Raw genomic sequence first — 26,317 nt, 5'->3', positions numbered from 1 at the left:
AATTGATGGAGGAAAGATGGGGAGAGAGAAAGAGTGATACGAGAAAGTGAGCACAACAGAGAGTAACAGATAATAAAGAAATAGCATCAAGTGTATCACGAAATATCGAGTATGGAGGGAGGGAGGGAGAGAAAGGGAGAGTGAAAGAGAGAGGAGAGAGAGGAGAGGGAGGCAGAGAGAGAGGAGAGAGGGGGAGAGAGGAGAGGGAGGGAGAGAGAGAGAGAGAGGAGAGAGGAGAGGGAGGGAGAGAAAGGGAGGGAGGGAGAGAGGAGAGAGGGGGAGAGAGGAGGGGAGAGAGAGAGAGAGGAGGAGAGGGAGAGGAGGAGAGGGAGGAGGAGAGGGAGAGGAGGAGGAGAGAGAGGAGGAGAGAGAGGAGAGGGAGAAAGAGGAGAGGAAAGGAGAGGGAGGGAGAGAGAGAGGAGAGAGAGGAGAGGGAGAGAGAGGAGGAGAGGGAGAGGGAGGGAGAGAGAGAGGAGAGAGGGGGAGAGAGAGGAGAGGGAGGGAGAGAGAAAGGAGAGAGAGGGAGAGATAGAGAAAGGGAGGAGAGGCAGAGAGAGAGATAGAGGAGAGGCAGGGAGAGAGGGGGTGGCTGGGAGGGAGGGAGAGAGGAAGGGAAAGAGAGAAGAGAGAGAATGAGTCAGAAGTGTGAGGAGGGAGTGAGTGTAGATGGGTGGGTGGTGGTGGGGGGCTTGGGGGGGGGGTCTCATTATAATCACCCGTTCAGCGGGTATGAAGTCAGTGTTCTTTGCATCCCATCCAGGAGTTAACCACCCCGCGACTATCCCTGTCTCTGTTCCACAACATTACACTTCATAGGACACTTAGAACTGAGGCCTGATAAGGGGGTGAAATGAGTTGCTGTGTGTGTGTGTGTGTGTGTGTGTGTGTGTGTGTGTGTGTCATGGTGGTCCTCGCTTCGCGGTGTTAGTGTGTGTGTAATTACAGCTCCGAGCGCCGAGCCAAACCTCAGCGCCGCTCGGCTCGGCCGCTCAAGGTCAAACAGCTGATTTCGTCTCTGCAGGCCGAGATACGGGCGGCGGCGGCTCGGGGGGGGGGGTTATCGTCAAGTGAAACATCATAATTGTTTTGCATATCATGGCTCTGTTTGTTTTGGCTAATTTATCGGGTGGTTTTACAAGAGGAGGTTGTGACAAAGGCCCACAGCTGAGCCACCTGAATATTATGGGCTGCTCACTCACGGCCATGTCCGCTCTGTTCACTTCAAATAATATTTACAGAATATATCAAAGATACCCTATTTACTTGTTTAGGTTTTTAATCGTGATGAGAACCATGTTGATTGGACATGCTGTGCTTTATTATTGGGAGTATATGTTGTATAAGTATCAGGGTTCATACACGTTGACCAATGGACTTCATGACCTTTCTATGACCTTTTTATGACCTTTTTATGACCTTTCCATGGCTTTAAACTCAAAGATTTGTGAAATCTTGGTGTATACATGCGTACACATCACATGAGAGACAATAGTTTGATTAAAAGAATACATATTTATATAAATGTTTATTCTTTTCATCAAACTGTAAATGAACATGTGACTATGACACATTTCCATGGGTTTGCCAAAACTTTTAGGATTTAAATTATTTTTCGAGGGGCTTTTCCATTCCTGGAAATAACCATTTTTTAAATCCCATGACTTTTCCAGGTTTTCCATGACCGTACGAACCCTTTCAAAGTAGGTGTTTGATAGTGATGAGTCGATAACAACCATGTTGATAGGACACTTTATTCTTTTATATTGGGATTACATGTTGTTTAAGTATCACGTTGCCATTGCGCTCCCTGAACCTGCACCATGAAAGGTCACCATGAAAGGTCACCATGAAAGGTCACGCTGGAGGAGCTCCAGCAGCTTCTGTTTGCACTGAAATCACGAAGAACCCACAACAAGCAGCGTGGTTGAGAAGAGTTTAGAAAAAAATAACAACATTCATCCTTAAAGGATGTCGATTAAAGGAAAAAAATCGTTGCAGATTCCAGCAGCCTGTATGACTTCTGTGAATAGATTTGGAGAAATGTATTCATATGAAAGATATCTAAACTAAATTGATGTCAATTAGGTTCAAATATTTAAAAAAATCTACGTTAAAGATGCATTAACACGGACTTATTATCACTTTAAAAGGTTTTTATGACCAGTGTTGGGCAGCGTTATTAGTTTAACTACATGTCTCAGTCACATGTTTTATGAATCAAATAGCTTTTCACTAAATTAGCTTTTTTATTATTCAAGTAATTCAGTAGCGACATTTTTTTATTCTATCCAGGAGGTTAAATATTCAATATAATTTAAATATTTCATTATTTTCTTATATCAATGAATTAATATATAATGTATAATTTATATTAGTATAAAATATGTTCAGAATATAACTTGGAATTAAGTTGGCTCATTAAAATAAATAACTACTGGTATCAGCTAACTTTCCGAGTAGCTTAACATACTACTGGTTATGGCTGTTAGCAACATCAGCATACATAATAATAATAATAATTATTATAATAATAATAATAATAATAATAATAACTTTATTTATATAGCATCTTTAAAAACAGTTTTTACAAAGTGCTCTACAGAGAATAAAGGCAAAACAAATGTCATCATAAAAAACAAATACAAAATAAAGAACAACAAACTAATTAGGGGAACCAAAGGAACTTCCAAAAAGAACAACATCTCTTAAAAGCAGTTGTATAAAAATGGGTTTAAAGACGTGATTTAAAAGAAGTTACTAAGTCATGTTTCCGTCCACATGATGAATGAAGGCCCAATATTCACTCTGTTTTGGTCTCCACCAACTTATAAAAGGTAAATATCTGCCTCTCTAGCAGCTAAATATCTCATTGCATTCAGTAGTTATTGAATATATTTGGTGATAAATAGTAAAAGACTTCTTATTTTCTGAGAGTTTTTCCTTCCCCAGAATAGAGGAATTGAATATTACCTCACAGGGTTTGCAATTTCGCTCCGTGTGAATTTTAAATTGACTGATTTCTCATCCATGGAGCTGGCGGGGAGAGGAGGAGGTGGGGGGGGGGGGGAGGGAGGGGGAGGTGTGTGTCTGCGGCCGGGCGATAATTCTCCGTGGCCTTGAGACCCGTGTAGAATTACACAGTCGTTTTACTCGTTGTCAGTATAAAAAAAAAAATATCGATTAGCGCCGCTCTGAATGTATCGCTCACCTCCAGCCAGAAGTGGCTCGGAGACTCATTTGAACGATATTTTTAAAAAAACGCCGCCGCTGTGAACATCGCAAGGTGCGTACGGTAGTCCTTCCTACCTTGTTCACAGTTCACCCCTTTGTAGGCCGGGCCGCAGATGCACATGCCCTGGATGCAGGAGCCGTGGTTGGAGCAGGTGGGGTCGATGCACTGGGCCTCCTCCACGTTGCACTCCGCCCCCTTCCACCCGGCCAGGCACACGCACCTCCCTTTCTCGTACACGCCGTTGCCGCTGCACAACACGGGGCACGAGTCTGCAACGGGAACACACACGGAGGAGAAAAAACAACGTAGATTACAGCCACGTACTCACACACACACACACACACGGCACTGCAGTATATTAGCCGGGCGACCGCAGTAACCTGCCGTGAGTGGAGCTACGCTCTCTTATCTCAGCTGGGGCGCGGATTCAGCAAATCCTCAAGCAGCCTCTGTCTTCTACACACACACACACACACACACACACACACACACACACACACACACACACACACACACACACACACACACACACACACACACACACACACACACACACACACACACACACACACACACACGTACACACTCTAGCTTATCCCTCACGCTGTTTCAATTTACTCAAGCACCACCTGAGCTCCGCTACCACGGCAACCCAGGAATCGTCGGGGGGAAAAAAAAAAAATCCCCCCTCCTCCTCCTCCTCCTCCTCCCCCTCCTCCAATGTCACCTCACTTACTCTGAACAGGCCGTGGAAAACAATCGTGAAAACGGAGCATTAAGAGGTTTCCGGGCTGGAGGTGGAAAGCGGCGCGATGATGGAGAGCCGCGCGGCTAATGCACTGACAGGTAGAAGAGAGCCGAGTCTGAGAGGACGCCGTGACAGCGACGCTCCGGTCCGACTCCTCGCCTCCAGACTTCAAATGGATTAGACAGACCGTGCAGAACGGACGCCATTTTTTATTATTTTCCTCGGGAGAATCTGCAGTGGAGGCCCCCCCCCCCCCCCCCGGCGTGCGTCGCTGCGTGCGGGCACGTTGTCATGCGGGCACGTTGTCGTGCGCGTTTGTTTGATCCTTTTTGTTCAATTTTAACACCCCATAGTTATAAAATTCACACTAGTTTTTTGTAATTTTTTTTTACAGCTCTTGCCAAAAACTTGCCCGTCCATAACTTTCAAAGGCAGAATTATTATCGAGCCGGCAAATGAGCGAAGGATGAGAGAGAGAGAGAGAGAGAGGAGGAGAGAGGGGGGAGCGGATGAATAAATGATGAGCGTAAATTAATCATCGGATGATATATTATATCAGCTGTTTCTACACAATGAGACTGATGCAACGACAATACTTTTTACAAAGAACGACAGAGAGAAAGAGAGAAAGAAAGAGGGAGAGAGAAGAGGGAGAGAGAAGCTACAGAGAAGCTGCAGTTGCAGTGTGATGATATATACACACACATATATATTTATATATATATACATATATATCTTTTAAAGCAACATGACAAGTATTGCTCGGCACATTTTCAAGGTGCGAAGTTGCCGTCAATCGCACTCGTGGCAAATTAACATCTCCACGTGGACGTGGCCTTCGAGTTGCGAGAAGGATTTTAACGTGAAACATTTGTGTTACGTTTTTTGTTGTTGTTGACAGTTGTCATGATCCGGAGTTTTCGTGTCTTATTTTGAAGTCCCTGTCTCTCTCGTGTCCTCTGTTTCCCTGCACTTCCTGTCCCTGGTAGTTTCCTCCTGTGTGATTGCTAGCCCCGCCCTCATTGTGTCCACCTGTGACTCCTCCCCCTGTGTCCACTCACCTGCAGCTTCCCTGTGTATTTAACCCTCCTGTTCCCTTTAGGGTCAATTTGACCCCATTCAATGTTTAACGTCGGTGTTCTTTGGGGTCAATTTGACCCCAGGCTGTTTTTCACTGTGTCAAACATGTAAGAAATATCAACTTTTTTATATATTTAAAGGGCTATTTAGGTAGTCAACAAACAAACATAAAGTACCTCACACTTAAACTTGGGAAACAATATTATTTATAATAATTTTCTGGAGGTTTTAATTGCTGGGGTCAAATTGACCCAGAGGGTAAAATATGTCAGTAAATATAAAGGTAACAGGAGGGTGAAACCCTGTTTGTCTCATTCTTGAAGGTTGTTTTCTACTATTTAGTTTGAGTGTGTTTGACCTGTTTTGAGTAAAAATCTCTCTCTCTCTCTCTCTCTCTCTCTCTCTCTCTCTCTCTCTCTCTCTCTCTCTCTCTCTCTCTCTCTCTCTCTCTCTCTCTCTCTGGCTACAACAATAGAGCTTTGCTAAAAAAAATCAGCCGAATGGAAAATGACAATAAGCTGGTAAATGAAAACGTGAAAAAAGAGGAGATAAACTCAGAAAAGCAGACGTGAAGCTGCTGCCGCACTAATTGAACTGGTGATGTGGAAATGGAGGCGGTACCGCGTTTTTAATTCACGAAGCGCAAACGGCACCGACGACTAATAAAAAAACGGGAGCGCATCGGAAAAACGGGAAAAGGTCGAAACTTAAATACCGTTAAACGGACTTGTAAAAAAAATAATTAAAGAATAAAGTTACGGTCCCTTCGCGTGAAGACCTGACGCTCGCCGCAGTCGAGGTGAAGGAAGGCGAGAAGCGGCGCTACAAAAGGCCTGTTGTGGTGACGTCATGCTACGAGTCGTAGCATCGAAACAAAGATCCGTCGGACAACTAAATCTAGATGATACGTTAATCGGTAAAGAACAGAGTGCCTCTCTATAATGAGTTTGAGTACTAGACTAAAGAATTATGTAACAGGCAAGACACCTCGAAGGAAAAGGAGGATTAACAGAAACCTCCAAAACAAGCTAACGTCAGTTTAAGCTAGGCCCAGTTTAAGCTAGGCTAGCACAGGAGCTGAATCGAATGGACGTATTGGAAGAGTTGAAGAAACTTCATAAAGAAAAACAAGATGGACAAAACACTAAGATGGACTAGAACAAGCTGTTACTGACATTACAGACATGTATTAACAACTGATAATACCACCTTTAACCCTCCTGTTACCTTCACATTTACTAACATATTTTACCCTCGGTGTTAATTTGACCCCAGCAATAAAAACCTCCAGAAAATTATTAGAATTAATATTGTTTCCCAAGTTTAAGTGTGAGGTACTTTATGTTTGTTTGTTGACTACCTAAGTAGCCCTTTAAATATATAAAAAAGTTGATATTTCTTATATGTTTGACACAGTGAAAAACAGCCTGGGGTCAAATTGACCCCAAAGAACACCGACATTAAACATTGAATGGGGTCAAATTGACCCTAAAGGTAACAGGAGGGTTAAATGCACTATTTCATCCTTTTGAGAAACCTTTTTATGTATTTTTTGTCATGGTGACAGTAGAAGTCAATGGGCTTCGGGCTGAGAGTTCCAGAGGGGCGTCGGGGAGGTTCAAGGAGGTTCAGGGAAGTTCAGGGAGGTTCGAGAAAGCATCCCAACACACTTCTTCTTACCTTTGGCGCAGTCGGGACCCAAGAAGCCGGCGAAGCAGTGGCAGTGACCCGCCACGCACTCCCCCTTCCCGTTACAGTCCGTGGAGCAGCCGTCCATTGAGTCTGCACAAACACGCGCAAAACAATCACAAATCAGACGTGAACAAACAGAGAAAGAAGAAGAGAAAACTTGAAAATGTTCCACATGTAATCCACAAGCTGGCACGGCTCTGTGTTATTGAATGATAGATCTGATAAGCAATGGATGGCTCCCCAGACTCGGGGGCTGGATTAGATTAGTCTGATCCAGCTGCTATCACTCTCTGGGGAATGGGCCAAGCACTCACTTACACTCAGGAGCACTAAGCACATTACAGACTGCATTACAGGTTGGGGAACACGCGGCCAGCACGCACGTCCACCGACACCGAGGGCGTAATCACCAAACTGTTTACAGCGACTCGGTTTGGAACGAGACCGAACCGCGTGAGGCCCGACCGGCTCGCCGCCGCCGCGGAGGAGCTGGAGCCACGTCGCTATCGGAGCGGCGTGGCGAGGAGCGACGCGCCGCTCGTTCCCACTCGCGCTTTGTCTCATCGCGGCGTTTCATCTCGTCCTTCAATGAGCGTCTCATCGCACATCCTTCAGACATACACATATATATATATATATATATATATATATATATACACATATATATACACATAAACAGGCACGCGCCTATATATATATATATATATGATCACAAAAAGCTTGTTGGACTATATATATATATATACATACATATATATATATATATATAAACAGGCACGCGCCTATATATATATATATGATCACAAAAAGCTTGTTGGACTATATATATATATACATATATACACACATATATATATATATATAAACAGGCACGCGCCTATATATATATATATATATGATCACAAAAACCTTGTTGGACTATATATATATATATATGTATAAATACATATATATATATATATATATTTACATGGATTTCCAGGACTTTTCCAGGACTTTAATCCAAATTTCCATGACTTAACATTATGTGAAATCTCGGTGAATGTGAGACAATAGTTTGACTAAAAGAATACATATTTATATAAATGGTTATTATTTGAATCAAAAACTGCATGAATAAACATTTTCCAACACTTTTGGGATTTCATATTTCTTTCAAGGACAATTTCCAGGCCTGGAAATTACCTTCAATTGTTCGCCTCCCTTTTTCTTTTTAGCTCCCCCCCCCCCCCCCATTGATATGTCCATCATGTCACGTCTTCATTCTCCGGGTACGGACGGAGACGGGTATAAAGGAAAAAGAAAAGGAGAGAGAGAGAGCACTTTTAAGTCAGCTGCACTCCAGATGGGAGATTCTGCTGGAGGAGAGAGAGAGAGGCTGGCAAGAGCCGGTGACATTTTTGAAACCGAGCTGCCGCTCGTCTTGTGCCAAGGAGCCGAGGAGAGCTCCCATCGAGGCGAGATGGAGTCATTAAAACGGGTGTCAAGGACGTCATCCTTTATTTGACCCTGGGGCTCTCTGACCGGGGGAGGGAGGGGGGGGGGGGAGGACTCCGGAGTCAAACCACTGCAGTCCCATGGCTCTGTTCAGGGATGACACATCCTTCTGTGGCATGACTCTCTCTCTCTCTCTTTCGCTCGGTCGCTCTCGTGCACACACACACACACACACACACACACGTTTACAGGCATGCACACAGTTATACACAGTTATTAAGTGACACTCGCCCGGTGGCGCGTGTGACACATGCTAATGAGACCGGCGGCGCGGCGTTATCCTCCGCGGCGGCAAGCTCCGCTACAGGAAACCCAAAGTCGTTTTCACCTCCGTCACCCGTCATCGTCGCTCCTGATGGAGAGGAGTGGCAATCATCTTTTTCTCCCACACTGTCAAGGAAGACTCACAAACCTTTACCCCTCCCTCCCTCTCGAAAGTGTCCCTTTAAAAAAAAAGAATAAAAGATCCGTATCGACACAATTTCCAATATTGTATCTGGCAGGCGACACAGAAATGTGTAGGAAAGGTCACACGGGGGTTCTTCTCTATCCAGAGGAGATGATTGATCTAGAAAGAGCTCTCGGGCTGTAAGGATGGCCGTGATGTGTGTCTGTCATACGTCTCAACTATAAAGATATATAATTAACCGGCAATGTGAGGCGAGACACTTCCTAATCTGTTACAGTATATATGAAATATTCAGCTAACTCGAAACATCCAGCGGTGATCTTCATGGTTAAATATATATATGGCCATATATTCATATATATATATATACATATACAGGTATATATATACAGATATCATTTTGAGCCTTTTTCAGCCTTTTGTGATCATATATACATATGTATATATATATACACACATATATATATACACACATATATATATATACACACATATATATATAGATATATACATCATGTCTATATGTTTACATGTTTCTTACTATTTTTGCACTTTATGTTGTCTATGCACTTTATGTTGTCTATATGTTCACAAGTTTTTTTACTATTTTTGCACTCTATGTTGTCTATATGTTGCACAATTCACTTTATGTTGGACAGAAGAGAAACGCAATTTCGATCTTCTGTATGTTTGCACATATGGAAAATTGACAAATAAAACTGACTTTGACTTTGACTTTGACATATATACATGTATATATATATATATGATCACAAAAAAGTTTGCTGGACTATATATATATATATATATATAAATATATATATATATATATGTGAAATCTCGGTGAATGTGAGACAATAGTTTTACTAAAAGAATACATATTTAAATAAATGTTTTGTATTTGAATCAAAAACTTCATGATTAAACATTTTCCAACATGTTTGGGATTTCATATATTTTTTCAAGGACTTCTCCAGGCTTTGAAATTACCATTTTTGGATTCCATGACTTTTCCAGGTTTTCCACGACAGTAACAAACCTCCTGTGTGTGTATATATATAAATATATATTAAAATCATTTTATATATATATATATATATATATTTAGTGTGTGAGCATCCGTGAGACGACCCGCTCGGTTCTTTCCACTGATAAAAGCCTTTCCAGTTAGGAATCATTCATGCCGTAAGTTGTTGCAGTTAAATGCGATTATAAAAATGGGTGCTTCCAGCCGAGTGATCTGATTGGTCAAATAAGCATTGCAATTGTACTTTATGAGCCTGTAAAGTTTCATCCGCTTTACGACCCTTTGGCTTTATGAATTTATGAAAAAAATAAGATAAAATGAAATGGCTGCTCAGCTAACTAGAAGCATCCATCCGTGAGCTCGCCGCTTTTCTTCTTCTTTTTTTGTTACTTCTTTTTGTTGTTTATCATCTTTGTTTTGTTAAAACTTCCAGGCATCTAAGGGCAAACTTCTTTTATTCCCCCTCAAATTATATTTTGCTTGTTGTTGCGTTAAAAAAAGAAGATATAATATTCAAGAGGACGTGTGATGACAGCTGAAGTAGGAGCAATTATGCATAATTAATAGCCCGGAAGCAGCGCCCGTCTCTGCCTGGGTGGAGGCTGAGTGGAATTAAAGAAGACGGGGCTGGAGGTGGAGGTGGAGAAGCGGCAGATATCATTAAGCCGCAGCTTTTTGTGGGTCACATGTAAATGTCAATAATAGAGGAAAAAAAAAAAAGAAGATTTCTCTGCAGCTGCTGCTGTTTTTTGTGTGTTTTTTTAATGCTTAAAATGAAAATTTGGGGGAAAAATCACATTTGAATCCACGTAAATTAATTAATTATTAAAACAATAGTCACAATCATCGAGAGATGAGCGTCCCCACACACACCAGAATATATTACACTATGGGTGTGTGTGTGTGTGTGTGTGTAATGTCTTCTGACACAGTTCACCTGACCAGACACACGCAGCTTCGATTGTTCTCACACCATTTTTTCCCCTCCTTTATCCAGATCAGAGTGTGATAATAATCATCTTTGTCATAATATTATATTATATTCCATATCTGAGCACCAACACACACGCTGTCCCCTCATTTCTCCCTTAACAAGCACATTCCTCATCTCACGCTCGTGTTTTCGTATCCTTAATGCTCTCGTATATTTCCCCTCTCGTCCTCCTCATACTCTCTATTGATTATACCCTCATTATTATTTATTTATTACCACGCCAGTCTTTTCTTTGCCGCCCTCTATATTTATACGCCGTGTCTTCCTCCTTGTATCCAGTTACTATTTTGCTGCAATTTCCCGACAGAGATCCTCTCGTCTCCCCGCGACGCTCCACTCTGGGCGACAGACAGCTCGCCGCGTCTCTTATGAGGATTTATGATCCTGTAGCTTCGGCGGTTTTGATTTTCTGCCTCTTAAAAAAGAAAAGAAAAAAGAAACCCTGCGCGGGGGCCCTCTGTTTGTTCGTGGTCCTCGTTAGGGCTGTAAATGGGCAGCGAAATGAACTCTGACATCTAATCCATTAATATTATTTTCCTCTTTTCGAGCCAAACATCTCCTTGATTCATTCTTTGGACAACCCCCGTAGACAAAGCGCTGCTGCCCTGAGCCCCGTCTGTTTGCACGTGCATTTGTTTTGATTATCGCCGAGTCGGCTGTTTGTGGCCCGGATCATGCGGACCCCCAAAATAAAGCCCGCTGTGTGTATATTCCCGTCTACAGGCGTCAACAAGTGTTTGACAAGCTCTGAAATAAAAATCGGTGTTTATCTGTCGCATGCTGTCAGTCATTACACGAAAACACTTTGTCAATAACGCGACTGCAGCGCCGTGTTCCGGGCTCTGTTTACCGATTGGCTCACAGCGGGAGGCTGTTTGGAGGTCGGTGATGCACACGTTTACATCAAATGGTTCTTAACCTTTTTTTAGAGTCATGTACCCCATGTGAATTATTCTTTTGAGCCGAGTACCCCCCGACCAATGCAAAGCAATATGGGTCGAAAAAAACAACTTAATTTGGCATCTTCTGTCTGAAAACAGTGGTGCTTTCAGGGACCTTGTTTTTCTACTCTCTACTGATCTACACGTGAGTCACAAAGGAGGTCGCAAAAAACCTAACCTGTTAACGCCCCAACCGTAACGTAAATATGTACACGTACTGTTGTAATATGTGAAGTTCTCCGCACTGCCCAGCAGTATAACAACCCGGGCACTAGGACCTTGGGGAGGCTACTGCGCTGGCTTTCTCACTCTCTGTGACATCGTCCCTGAGGTCACTGACAAGGTCACCATGGAAAAGTTGATCGGATGTCTTTCAAGCCATTAGGGGCCACATAAAATGAAAATGTCTCTAATATTATAACATAAAACCATTTCATTTGAAACCTTCAAAATAAAAGCACAGGATATTTGTCTTACATTTCTTTAAGAAAAGTTGATCGTATGTCTTTCAAGCCATCAGGGGCCACATACAATGACAAATAATATACACAATTCAGTTATATTTTCTTGAAGATTTATAAATAGCTATTTTCAAAGGCTAATTTTTTTAATGGATGCTCATTTATAATATATGAAAAAACAAATCTCACATACCCCCAGGGGTACACGTACCCCCATTTGAGAAGCGCTGGTTAAGATTATGAGCATCCAGAGAGCTGCAGACCATTGACTGACGACTAATTGAAGCCCAGTTACAGATAACAACAACAACAAAAAGCCAAAATAAAGAGCTTCTCATCCAATATTTCCATCACAAGTTGTAAGCTTAGTAATCGCCACATCGCCCGTCTGCTCCGTACATATCACCACGTCTCCATTCCCACGCTGTGACTTCTCCCCACACTATTTTTCTCTGTTTTAGTTATTGTTGTTGTTATTTCAACACTGCATTCTCCTAAAGGACTACCGGACACGGTGGGAGTGGAGAACCTGCCCCCCCCCCCGGTAACGATCCGCTACCGCTCGTCTGTATTCAGCCTACGTACTCGTGCATTATTCACATCATATTGCACTGGCTGCCTGTGTGTGTGTGTGTGTGTGTCATAGCAATGAGCTGCGGTTAGCGAGCCCTGTCATTACCACAGGAGCTGTCCTCCCCTTTCCAACGGCTGTCTCTCGCCACGCTGAGCTCTCCCTCTCCCTCTCTCTCTCTCTCTCTCGCTCTCCATTAGGCTACAGGAAAAGTTCCCTCCAAATGTCAGCGACTCTCAAAGTGCACTCGTCCGTGTCCTTAAGTTGGAGCAAAGCAACAGATGAAAAGGAAAGGAAGGACGAGAGAGGAGCGACCTCGAGACGCACACACAGCGAGGCGCACACGTAATACACACATTACACACACTGCACACATTACACACATGCTTCAAGTAATCGGAACTCTTGTATTCTAATAAAACACGGATAAAGGAACGTCTGGTGTTTAACGCTCACTGAGCGCTCCTTCAGGAGGAGGGAGGACAGCGGAGTGGTTCAATTGGACTAATAAAGAAAATGAGGTTCATTTTGGTTCTCATTGCTCTTTTACGAGGAGCCGTGCAAACCTTTAGATACCGGCAGACATTCATGTTGTGAATACGGATGAAGCTCAAAGAGTTGAGCATCCTGAAGGTGAGGAGGAGAAACAAGGTGAACTGACGGTTCAGACCAGTTCACTTCATTCATCTTCACTTCAAATAACAAAGTCGTGCTTCAGAACACGTGTCTCATCTTATTCTGATCCAACATCCAACCTCCTTACTTACTTACTTATTTACTTGCTTACTTACTGACTATCTTATTTACTTTCCTCCTTCCTTCCTTACTTACTTGCTTGCTAACTTACTTAATTTATTGGTTGCTTACTAACTAACATATGTACTTACCTACTTACTTACCTACGTACTTACCTACTTACTTACTTACCTACTTACTTACCTACCTACCTACTTACTTACTTACTTACCTACTTACTTACTTACCTACTTACTTACCTACCTACCTACTTACCTACCTACTTACTTACTTACTTACTTACTTACCTACTTACTTACTTACTTACCTACCTACTTACTTCCTAACTTACTTTGTTACTTAATTACTTAGATACTTACTTACTTACCTACTTACTAACTTAGTTACTTACTTGCTTGCTTACCGACTTACCTACTTAATTAATTACGTACATACATTCTTTATTAATTCATGACTTAATTGCGTAGGTATTCATTTCTCTGATCCCCAGAAGTCGTGTGTTTTACTAAACGATCTCTTAATCCCACGAGGGGACGAGCCGGATGTTGGGCTCGACGTCGAGATGCAAACTAGCCGACTCCAGGAGCACATGTTCATGCGGACTCTCCGCGTGTGGAAGGCGGCGGCGCTCACCGATGGGCGTGCTGTGCAGCAGCACCTGCTCCAGGTTGCGCCCGTCGTTGTAGAGCGCCAGGTGCCAGGTGCCGGGGTCCATGTACTCGATGAAGCCCGTCTCCTGGAGGCCGCTCAGCAGCAGGCCTTTGGGGGCTTTGGCGGCGGAGACGGGGTCGGTCAACGACCTGGGCAGCGCCTTCCCGTCCAGGAGCTTCACAAAGTCGAACTGGACACACAAGGGGGGGAGGGGGGGGGGGGGACGTCATCCAATTAGAAGAGAGCGGAGACGAGGGAACCCGTCGACACGTCGCAACGGACCCTCGTGCGGCGGCGTGTGAGCTTTGTGAGAACTGACAGTCGTTGGCCATTTTTATTGGGAAACTGCCTGCGTACGTAAAAAAAAAAAATGTTTTCAAAAAAGCCGGGGCGCCACATTAGACGTGGACGTCGGACGTGAAATTAACCAACGGGAAACCGAAACGAGGAAAAGTGAAACCATCCTCAGACTGGCTGCTACTGCTACGACAAATTTCCCCTTGGGGATTAATAAAGTATATATCTATCTATCTATCTATCTAGACTCCGACTGGACGTGGCGCTCACAGCGCCGGCAGACTTCACCGGCCGGGTTTCCAAAATGGAAACAGACTATTATTTGGTTTGTCTAAAGCTCTCTTCTTCCTCGCCCTCTTTAACTCCCCCCCCCCCCACTCCCCCCGTTCTCAAACCTCCTTGAACTACAGCGAGCGCTCGCTGAGCCCTCATTCCCCCCCGAGGGCCGCGTGTGTCACACTAGTGTCAAGAACAGCTCATTAGACCTTTTCACGCAGGCGAGAGCAGGGGCACACCGGTGTTAAGAGGCAGCCCACTCGGTGTGCGTGTGTGTGTGTGTGTGTGTGTGTGTGTGCGTGTGTGTGTACGCAGCGCTGTCGTACAAGCTGTATTGTCTCCGGGTAACGTGTCACTTCATCTACGCCGAGCTGAGGAAATCGGAACGTCTGTTTCCCTTCAGCGCGAAGGAACACTCGTTGGCTCGTTTTGTAAAAGACGCTCCTCCCGCTCCTCCGTCAGCCGACACGCCTCCACGCTGAGACATCTTGGAGGAGGAGACAACGGCGGGTGACTGCCGAGCCCCATCGCCTGTGCTTTAATACGGTTAAACGCATTAAATCATTATCGTTTGCATGTTTTCGCGCTCCCGAAGAAGGTTGAACCGCTACGGAGAGCCATCCCGCTGCTCCACTCACTTGTTTATGCATGAATAAAGTTTATTGACACCCACGTTGCACAGATTAGCTTTACTGGCATTTACAATGTGTGATCACAGACCGGGTAAAGGGTTGACAAGGAAGTGTCTTTCTAACTTCCTGCTGCTGCACATCACCCTGACCCGTGTGAGCGGGCATATGTTTATGCAATTATTATAGTAGCGAGGCCGCCGTGTGCCCGTCCTGTCTCCATTAGCATCTCCCTCTCCCTCACGGACAGAAAATATCAGAGTAAATGTTCAGAATTTCACCTTTTTCCAACTGAACTGACCCTAACCCTAAATTATGATGATGATATTTTAATAATGATTTCAGTTGGTGTTTGTGTTGTGTTGAAATGGCTGACTGATTCTTATAGCCCAAGTTGTGTTCTTTAATTTGATGTCCAACATCAATATATTTGCTGATGTTTATTACCTTCGCATTTAAAATGCGGAAGGTTATGTTTTGATCGCCGTGTATTTATTTATTCGTATGCGTGTTACTCGCATAACTCAAAAAGTATTAAACCGAATCGCATGAAATTTGGTGGGATGATTGGTTATTATCCGGGGACCATTTGATTAGATTTTGGGATCGATCGGGTCAAAGGTCAAGGTCATGAAAAGGTCAACATCTTCTTTTTACCATAGCGCGGTCAATTTCTATCCAATTGGCATGCACCTAATGCCAGAATTTTCATAATTCAATGCCCAATCTTGTGATATGCGAAGGTATGCGCTCTACCGAATGCCCGTTTGAGTTTTTCATGTTTTAGACAGTGTCTTAAAAATCTCCCAATTGGGGCCTGAAGGGTTAAATATGATATTGTCACCGGTCCAATCGATAGCTTATAGTCAGAGGGCACTGTGGGGATGACGATGCAGACGGTTACATCCTGGTTACTAGCTCAGGCTACAGGAACAACCGTATAGCAACACCCTGAGCTGACTGCTGAAGAGTCATGACCACTGAACGTCACGGCGTCACGAACGAGGGACGAGCTGAGGTCAGCGACTACGAGTTTATGAGCGGATCAAAATTATTTAAAATCAGCAAAGCGGTCCGCCATTTCTCCCCGAATAATTACATCCAATCCAACATCCCATTCGATCGGAAAGAAATCAGAAATTACGCACTCCCATCTTCTTCATATTGGTTGAAATGGTGAACCCCTCATCGCATGTGAACCGCGGATTATTACGCAATTTATTGTTAACCATCACAGTGTGAAATAACGTTTTACCGACGATCATTATCCGCCAATATTTAATAAAATATGTGATTCATGTCCCTGATATCGTTACATTGTGAACCTAACCGTATTTAAAGGGACACGAGGAGAATAAAGTTACATTACGGTGCGTTCAGGCACTCAGGAGAAATGTGTATTGGGTGATAATTTCTAATTATAATTCATAACCATGATGTGTTCACTTGTGATCTCGTAAAACGTAGCGTTGGTGAGAAACTTGACGATGAGAGGTTTCCACGGCAACAAGTAGATATTAGAGATGAATTATGAGCTGTTCACGAGAAGCTCTGATCAGATTACATCACTCAAACTTACTAAGGACAGGATTTGTTTTGATCCATGAAACAAAAATCTTTTTATCTCCTTATCAATTGAATTATGTGTTTTTATGAAGAAGAAAAAACTCACTACAAACTACGATAAGAAAGTAAGAAAAGGGACATTTAGTTGAAATAATTTTTTTGGGACGGTGGTAAAGAAAAGAGCCTTAGACCAGCTGCTGTAATCAAACATCCATATTGATCATCAATGATCGGCAGTTAGGATTGGAGGCAATTTTTGTTATACTTTTCTTTCTTATTTTCTTATTTTTTTCCTGATCCGATGTGAGGTCAAAGGTCAGGGATGTTGTTTGTGTCCACACTTTTACTGAATGTTAAATCATCCAAAAGTTTTCAGAAACCCGCAAATCCTAACAAATATAGTTTGTACCTCATCATGACTAACAATTCAATCAGTTTTTAGTGGAATGTAGTTATTCACCCCTCCATAGATATAAGATCAATTAGGATAACTCACTCATTTTAATAAAAAATACATGTTCAAACTATTTTTTTTGGGTACATTGGAAACATCTAGATATAAATTGCATTAGTCTACCATAACATGTTTTTTCTCCTAAATTTTATTTGCATTTTGTAACTTTTTTTTCTTCATGGATGGTGATGTAGATACATAGAGATGAGACACCTGTGCTGTTCACTCAAAATTAAGCCAAATGAGTCATAAAGGATTTGCATTAACAGTCAACTTTAGTTATGTTTATACAATCGTTTTATGTTTTTATCAATTGAATTACGTGTTTTCATGCAGAAGAAGAAAAAGTGACATTTAGTTGAAATGATTTTTTGGGACGGTGATAAAAAAAAGAGCCTGGTAGACCAGCTGCTGTAATCAAACACCCATATGGATCGTCAATGATCGGCAGTTAGGATTGGCGGCAAAAAAATCCCTGTTATGGGATCTCTAAAAGTTATATTTGAACGTTTTCATCAAATTTTCTGGGGCGTTTTTCCTGATCCGATGTGAGGTCAAAGGTCAGGGATGTGTTTTGTGTACAGATTTGTGAAACCTTCAGAGGGAAATTTGTAATTAGTGATTGTAGGCTATACAAAATAATTGAATTGAAAACTTGTGAGTGCCCAGAGCGAGGGATGTTATTGAGAGAGCCAGAGAGACTCTGAATGAATAACAGCAAACACACATTAATTAATTTAGAAAATAAATAGATTTTTTGCTTTGTATCAACTGAAATAATTAATTGAAAAAGATAATATAATCCCTCACGCTACGCTGCGGAATTGTCTTCGGGAGGCCGGATTTTTTTCTGGTTTCCAGCTCATTTAAAAAGCACCTGCGCGGCGCCTCCTCTACCTGAGTGTGCGTGGGCGGAATGTTCCGGCGTCCGTAGACCCCGAGCAGCGCGTTGTGCGACAGGGACAGGTTGAACTTGATGTAGGTCGGGTGGTGCACGGTCATGTGGAACCTCCAGAAGAGTCCCGGCGGGATCGTCTGGCTCTGCAGGGTCCCGACGACGACCTCGCCGCGGTCGATGGCGCGGCCGCGCGCCCATTTCTCTGGAGAGGGGAAAACACACACACACACACACACACACACACACACACATTGTTAACCCTCCTGTTAAGTTTGTTTCTTACAGTGATGATGTTCCCGGGTCAATGTGACCTGGTGAATGTTGTATCATCCAAAACATCCTAATAAATATAGTTTCTACCTCATCACCAACAATATTACTAACAATTCAATCAGATTTTAGAGGAATGGAGTTATTCACCCCTCAATAGATGTAAGATCAATGAGGATAACTCACTCGTTTTAATACAAAATACATGTTCAAACTATTTTTTTAGGGTACATTTGAAAAAACGATAGAAATTGCATTGATCTACCATAACATGTATTTTCTCCAAAATTTTATTTGAATTTTGTAACTTTTTTTTCTTCATAGGGTGATGTCGATAAATAGAACTCATCACCAACGTCATTACTAACAATTCAATCAGATTTGAGTGGAATGGAGTTCTTCACCCCTCCATAGACCAGAGTTCAATCAGGATAACTCACTCGTTTTAATGAAAAATACATGTTCAAACTAATTTTTTAGGGTACATTGGAAAAATCTAGATAGAAATTGCATTAGTCTACCATAACTTGTATTTTCTCTAAAATGTTACTATAATTTTTGATTTTTTTTTCTTCATGGTGTGATGTCGATAAATAGAGATGAGACGCCTGTGTGCTGTTCAGGGTCACGTTGACCCGCTCGCTCAATATCAAGCCAAATGAGTCATACAGGATTTGGATTGAAAGTAAACTTCAGTTATGTTTATTTATAGTGTTAAGTCACATTCTGCACATCATTCAGGTGACACATCGGAGCTCTTTTCACTCTCAGAGGAAGCAATTAATAAGCAACCCATCGATGTCTCGAAACATCAGCGTCTGCTCATAAAGAAAGAAACTGAATAGAGGGGAATGAGCGAGCGCCGGTGGAAAAAGAGAGAAGACGTCCTGCTTTTCAAGAGACCGTGCTTCGCCGATCCCTGGCGCAGGCTGTGCATAAAGATGAACTGCTTTAGAGAGGAAGTGTTTTGTCTGAGAGCCGTCTACTGGGGCTTTGTCATGTGCTATATATTAGCATCCTCTAACAAGAAAGGAAGAATGTGTGTGTGAGACAGAGAGGTGCATGAGGAGAAAGTGAGGAGGGCGATGCATTCACAGACAGCGTCGCGGCGCGGAGATAGCGTCTTGAGTGAGAGCGTGTCTTTGTGCGAGGAGAGAATGGGTCTCTCCAGCGGTCCCCGTGGCCATTAGCTCCTCTCGTCCTCGCCGGGAGCCTTCATCAACCCGCCGGGCCGGAGTCCCTTTGTGTGTGTCGGGCAGCAGGAGGGGGCGAGGCCGTGCAGCCCTCTTTGTGTCGGGGCCCTTTATGGGGAGATATATCTCCCGCTTCTAAACTAAGATGGAGAAAATATGGTGACAGAGGGGAGCCGGCCGATCGTTACGGCCACAAAGGAGCGAGAAACAGTTTGGGGCAGATTCATGGAGGAGGCCGCATGCTCTCCATCTATAACGGCAGCTTTACCACTCCATTACGGCCAACCCCCGTGCCCATAGATATATGTGTATATATATACTGTATAGATATATATATGATCACAAAAGGCTTGCCAGAAAAGATAAATATATATATATATATATACATAAATAAAAAAATAAAAAAATATTTGTTATATATATATCTACATTTTTAAATATACATTTGGAAATATGAATATTTAAATGTATATATATATATTAAATATATAAATGTGTTTGTCTATGTATAAATAAAATAATATATACATATACATATATATATTTGTATATAGAAGCAAGCCTTTTGTCAATATATATATATATATATATAAATAAATATATATGTCTGCCGGCAAGCCTGTGGTGATCTGCCTCATTTTATTTCTTTCAATTCACATCACAAGGTTGTCTGGTCTGGTTTCTTCTTTAAATGTCTCTATTCTCTGGATCGTCGTTAAAATTAGTTTCCTATATAAATCCCCCATCAGAATATTATGTGATGACCTTGCGGCGTGACTTTTTATTGAAGCCACTCATCAGATTGGACTTTTAAACTTGTTAAACACTTTCCCGTCGGCTGCTGACACGGCCGTGAACTATTCAGACCAACAACGTCTTTCAAGCCTCGCGGGAAGTCGGCGACCACGTCGACAAGAGGCAACGCACGTGATTCTTCTTCTTTTTTTTAAAACCCTCCATCTCTTTAATCTGCTGCTCGTTTGGATGGAAACAAAGTCAATTGATTAATCGGTTAATTGATCGAACTAGACTTGAGATGTGAAGAAAGACAAAGCGAGGGAAACGTGAGAGGGGGAGTGAGAACAAAAAGAGATTTCAAAATGGTTTCCAATGAAGGGGAGACACAAGAGACAGGTGTCCCCGTGTGAAGCATAGCCCCCCCCCCCCCCCCCCCTAGCCAACAGAATAAAAGCAGCTCGGCAGAACTACGCTATGCATTCATGCATTTCTGCTGAGTCTCTACCTCTGCAGTGGATTCTCTTCTCAGATGATCCTCACTCCTGTGCCTCGCCGCTCGAAAAATAAATAATTTAAATAAAATAAAAAGGCCAGCAAGAGGGATGGATGTCCCGAGGAGCGCTGGCTCTTTTTAAAACTCAACAATAGATGAATGGGACATGAATAGGGCGCGACATGTTGTCAGAAACACTGGCGGGCGGCTTGACGAGCAGGCAGACAGACAGGCAGGCAGGCAGACAGGCAGAAAGACAGACAGACAGGCAGATGATGCTAATTACTGCACGGCTGACGAAACTCGGTGACAGAGAGCAGCAGCTCGTGGTGGTCAGCCGCGAGGGGGGGGGGGGGGGGCGGGGGCTGAACTAGGGACGAGAGAACCATGTCTACAGAAGGAGAGGAGGTGCTGATGCGAGATAAGAAGAAGAAGAAAAAATGCTTGCCTCTCTCTCTCTCTGTCTCTCTCTCTGTCTCACTCTCTCTCTCTCTCTCTCTCTCAAACCAGACGGATGGCGTGATGACGGGGGCTCCTCCGGGCCTCCCCCAGCTGCTCAGATTATTGCTGTCAATCAACGTGCTCTCTCCCGGGCACCGTACGCCACGGCGTATATATATCTCTGCACGAAAAAAACGAAGAAAAAAAACCCGAGTGCTTTTCTTTTGAAGGTCTCGTTAAAAAAACAACAACAAAAACAGAAAGATCTGTTTCATTCTCCTCGGCAGGCAGAAGCAAAACTCGTAAAATTCACACTAAAATATGAATACGAATAAAAAGCGTTGCTTGAATCTTCGCTTTTCATCATAAGTAAGGCAAAAAAAAGACACTTTAAGGTTGATTTTCAAAATAAAAGCGGCAATGAAAGTGTTATTCATGTACAGCGTGTTGATGGTGTTGGTGGGCCGGTCTAGAATAACGCTGATTCTGCCTCAGCCAATTATTCTTCACAACATAATGCAGCGAAGGCCCTCGTTGAACCGCGTCGCCCACGAGATGCAACGCGTTCAACAAGCGGCGGCTGGGAGGCTCCGCCCACACGGGACATCTGGACCGGGAGTCTTTACTTCTCACATTTCTGATGACCACCTGCTCTCTATCATTGAAGTTCTATCGGCTCTTCTTATCGATTGTTTCGAATGGGAAAACAAATTCGACCCTCGATGAACAAAATGTGACCCGGTGGCCTCGATAAGCCCAAAAAAACACATTAAAAGCTGAATGCAACATGTTTAACCACTTTAACCTTATTGCACATTTAAATTAGAACAACGCACTCAATTCCCCCCAAAAAATGAACAAGCTCCTGAATTTGTCGCCAGCGCCAGCAGTAATATAATTAAATGAGACCTCTAAAATATCAAATGTCCAATTTAACAACTTTTGGGATATGATGAAAGCCCCAGAAAAGAGTTTCTATGGAGACACATAATAATCTTAATCATAACTCCTTTAAATGCAACAAGTTCCTCTACGGCGAAGTCGTCACGACAACCCAAATAAAAATAATATTGTTATTGAACAAACTAATTGACACTCCGATCAGCACCGACCGACCCGCAAAAATATGATTTAAAACACACAGGCACACACACACAAGCACGCACACACACACGGACACACACACACGGACACACACAGACACACACACACATACTCGCATGCACACACTCGCACATACTCGCATGCACACATAAACACACACACACACACACACAAGCACGCACGGACACACACACGGACACACACACACATATGCACACATACACATACAGGCACACACACGGACACACACACACATACTTGCATGCAGACACTCGCATGCCCACACAAACACGCACACACGGACACACACACACACGCACATACACAGGCACACACACGGACACACACACACACACGTGCACACGCACATGGGCCTATACACTTTGATCGACTGGTTTGCGCACATGCACACACACACACGTATACACACACACACACACGTATACACACACACACGCACACACCCAAGCACATGGGCATATACTGTATGCTTTGATATCGACCGGTTTGCGCACACACACACACACAGGCCTATACGCTTATATAGAAACACACGCACACACACACACATACACGTACACACACTCACACACACGTACACACACACACGCACACACACGTACACACACGCACACACACATGTACACACACACACGCACAAGCCAGAAGGCTTCTCGAGTAAACAATCAGCCGGTTTAAAAGAAGAATATACACTTTTATTAATCCCCAAGGGGAAATTAGTTCTCTGCATTTAACCCATCCTTAGTTATTAAGGAGCAGTGGGCTCAGCTTTTGAAATCATGCTCATGTTATATATAAATCTGCTATATATTTTGTTGCTATAATAAAACTAATAATAACTTTTTTGGAAAACGCTTTAAAAGCTTTTCAAGGAACTTTGTTTGTTTTCACAGCCGAACAAACGGAAACAACGAGGACACGTTGTTCCACGAGTCAGAGCCCCAAGTCAAAGTGAGTTATATCTGTTGTCTGTGTGTGTGTAGGTGTGTGTGTGTAGCTGTGTATGTGTGTGTGTCTGTGTGTGTGTGTGTGTGTGTGCAAAAGACATGAACTACATTAGGACTCGGGACACGAGGTCTCATTAATTTCTCGTGCCCGCGGCTTATTCAGGTAAAACAATTACACCTGGAATCTATTTTCAAAATGAACTAAAATCTGTCTTTAAAATGAATGTTTTCATCCCTCAGATTCTAATGAAGAGAGAAAAGAAAAGAGAGAAGAGAAGAGAAGAGAAGAGGAAAGAGAAAAGAAAGAAGAGAAAGTGAGAGAGGTGTGTGTGTGTGTGTGAGTGAGGGTGTGTGTGTGTGTGTCGATATCAAAGCATATAGGTCCATGTGCGTGTGTGTGTGTGTGTGGGTGTGTCGATATCGAACCATCTAGGCCTGGAGTGTGTGTGTGTGTGTGTGTGTGCTTGTGTGTGTTTGTGTGTGTTTGTCGATATCGAACCATATAGGCCTGTGCGTGTGTGTCGATATCGAAGCGTAGAGGCCGGTGTGCATGCGTGTGTGTTTGTGTGTGTGCGTGTGCGCAAGGCGGTCGATATCAAAGCGTATATAGGCCCGTGTGTGTGTGCATGTGTGTATGTGTGTGTCAATATCGAACCATATAGGCCCCTGCGTGTGTGTGTTTGTGTGTGTGTGTGTGTGTGTGCATGCCGACAACATTCCCCGTGTTCCGAAGACGGAGGTGGAGTTTGCCGCAGGATGAATAAAAACACCACAGCGGCTCGCCGATAATTACTGGGATTCAATCACGGTTCTTTTTGAGCGGCGGCTTTAATAAGCTCTCCGCCTAATGAGTGTCAGTCAGAGTCAGGAGGAGATAATGCTCTCGGCCTCGGGGCCTTCCATTACTCCCCCCCCACAAACACACACACACACACCTTCCACCACGGAGCCCCCGTGACTGACAGCTCCGCCCACTCACACACTCCTTCCCCCTCTGAGAGATCTTACACGCTCACACCTGTAGTGCGTGTCGTGTGAAGCGACACGCGGAGGAGGCACTCGTAGGGTTTTTCTTTCAATTGTCGTCTGCTAAGCTTGAGCCGAGGGGGCAGAGGGGGCTGAGGGAGGGGGGGGGGGGCGTGGCAGAGCTCACCACATATCCATCCTGCCAATTATCTTCAAGTTAGAAAAATTCTCTCTTTTAACAGCTGAGGCTTTTCCACTTAACGGGGAACCGGTATTTTCCTCAGTCGGAGTTCTGGGTTCACGACGAGGTTTAAATCCCAAAGTGACGCCGCGGCGAGGTCGCGACACATTCAGATGTTCACGCTTCAGATTGACCTCTGAACCCCAAAAACCTAAAGGCAGAATTGAAAAGGAAGTTTTATTTTCGTCATCGTCATGGTTTTCTATTTTCCGACGGTCCATGAACGCGTCACGTGTGAAAAAAAGCAACCAAAACGAAGCTTAAAATGAAGACGTTTCACAAAACAACTTTGTATTCTACGTGTCGCTTAACGTCGACAAGGTAGCCGGTTCCATCCCCGCTCTCCCCGTTGGCTGCGTGTCGAAGTGCCCTTGAGCAAGGCACTGCGCCCCGAGTTGCTTCCCGCCCACTGCTCCTTAATAACAAAGGATTTAGAGAAGAATTTCCCCGCCGGGATAAATAAAAAGGGTAAATTTCTTTCTAATTCCTGTATTTCTATCCGTGCAGGACTTCTTCCACATTGCAGTGAAAATCTAGACCGCAGAGAATACAATTTAAAAACATTAAAATGTGTAAAGTACACATAAGTAATAGTGATAATGGTTTATCTCAAGGGATGAACGGCGGACCCTGAGAGAGATGTGTGATCACATTATGTTAATTCTGATGCATTCATGTGGCTCAAAACACTTTGTTGTATTGCCCAATGCTGCATGACGTGTTACATAACCAGTGACTACAGTATATGTAGTGTACCATGTATGAAGTATCTTAAAGGGATATACACAAGCAAAAATACCTGTTCAATCCCTTTTGCTCACATAAAGTATTGGCTTAAATATCTTTTTAATAAAAAAAGGAACTTCTCGTCAGTTTATCGAGAAGATTAAAAAAAGAAGAAGCTTTCAATGCATTTATTGTTTTACCTCAACGACTCTCAAACGTCTGCCGGCCCTTAAACGCGTCATCGGCACCGTCGACGTCGACTGCGTCTTTAAATCCGAGACGTTTCTAATGCGAGCTGAGCGACGGACAGACATGCTGCCGCTGTGAGGTTTTCTGGACTTGAGGCGCTCGGGCAGGCTGATCTATACTTTCTCTGCGTGTGTGTGTGTGTGTGTGTGTGTGAGAGAGTGTGTGAGTGCATGTGTTACATCCTGAGACTGTATCCCAGCGTGAGAAAATCAATGAGACCGGTGTAACAGGGACCGGTCCATCACCATGCACACACACTCATCTCACCCACAGACACGTCTCCTTTTTCCCCACATACATACATAGGATTATGCACACACACACACACACACACACAGACACACTGCTCAGCCTCTCTCTCCCCTCATCCACTCTCCCTGCACGCTGCCTAGAATATTGATGTGCTCTTTAAGAGCCCTCCTCTCTGTCTGTGTCACATGCCATCCATCTGCCCGCCATTCCCGACCAGGCCACCGGGGGGGAAAGAGCGGCAAAAACAATCCGCCGCTAACTCGCCTCTCGCACACGTGGGATGTTTTTTTTGGCGTTTTTTTTCCCCTTCACACGCTCATCTCGTAGTTCCAGCGCAACACGTCATCCTCCTCACGTTATAATGAGGCAATATGCCGCTCTACTGTATGTCAGTTTGTATCACTTCGTATCATTAATACATCTGGCGAACTCGCGTTGACTAAAATATTATTCTCAAACTTCAATGTGCTTCATTAAGGCGGGGAATCCACCGACGG

At 43.5% G+C, this 26,317-nt stretch overlaps 1 protein-coding gene across 2 annotated transcripts in view; it reads right to left on the bottom strand.

Moving 5' to 3' along the window:
* Positions 1 to 26,317, bottom strand: part of tenm1 (teneurin transmembrane protein 1) — a 233,911-nt gene that overhangs the window by 101,177 nt on the left and 106,417 nt on the right. For both annotated transcript variants that reach the window (XM_056438944.1, XM_056438945.1), the window contains exons 7-10: positions 18,179 to 18,381; positions 14,042 to 14,249; positions 6,741 to 6,842; positions 3,307 to 3,501 (exon numbers count right to left, since the gene is read on the bottom strand). In XM_056438944.1, coding sequence (XP_056294919.1) covers positions 3,307 to 3,501; positions 6,741 to 6,842; positions 14,042 to 14,249; positions 18,179 to 18,381 — 708 coding nt within the window. The remainder of the gene's footprint in view (positions 1 to 3,306; positions 3,502 to 6,740; positions 6,843 to 14,041; positions 14,250 to 18,178; positions 18,382 to 26,317) is intronic.

This window comes from Pseudoliparis swirei, chromosome 19 (genome assembly GCF_029220125.1).
Source record: "Pseudoliparis swirei isolate HS2019 ecotype Mariana Trench chromosome 19, NWPU_hadal_v1, whole genome shotgun sequence".
Lineage (NCBI taxonomy): Eukaryota > Metazoa > Chordata > Actinopteri > Perciformes > Liparidae > Pseudoliparis > Pseudoliparis swirei.
The sequence above is the reverse complement of the archived record's forward strand: the minus strand, read 5'-3'. Positions and strand labels throughout refer to the sequence as shown.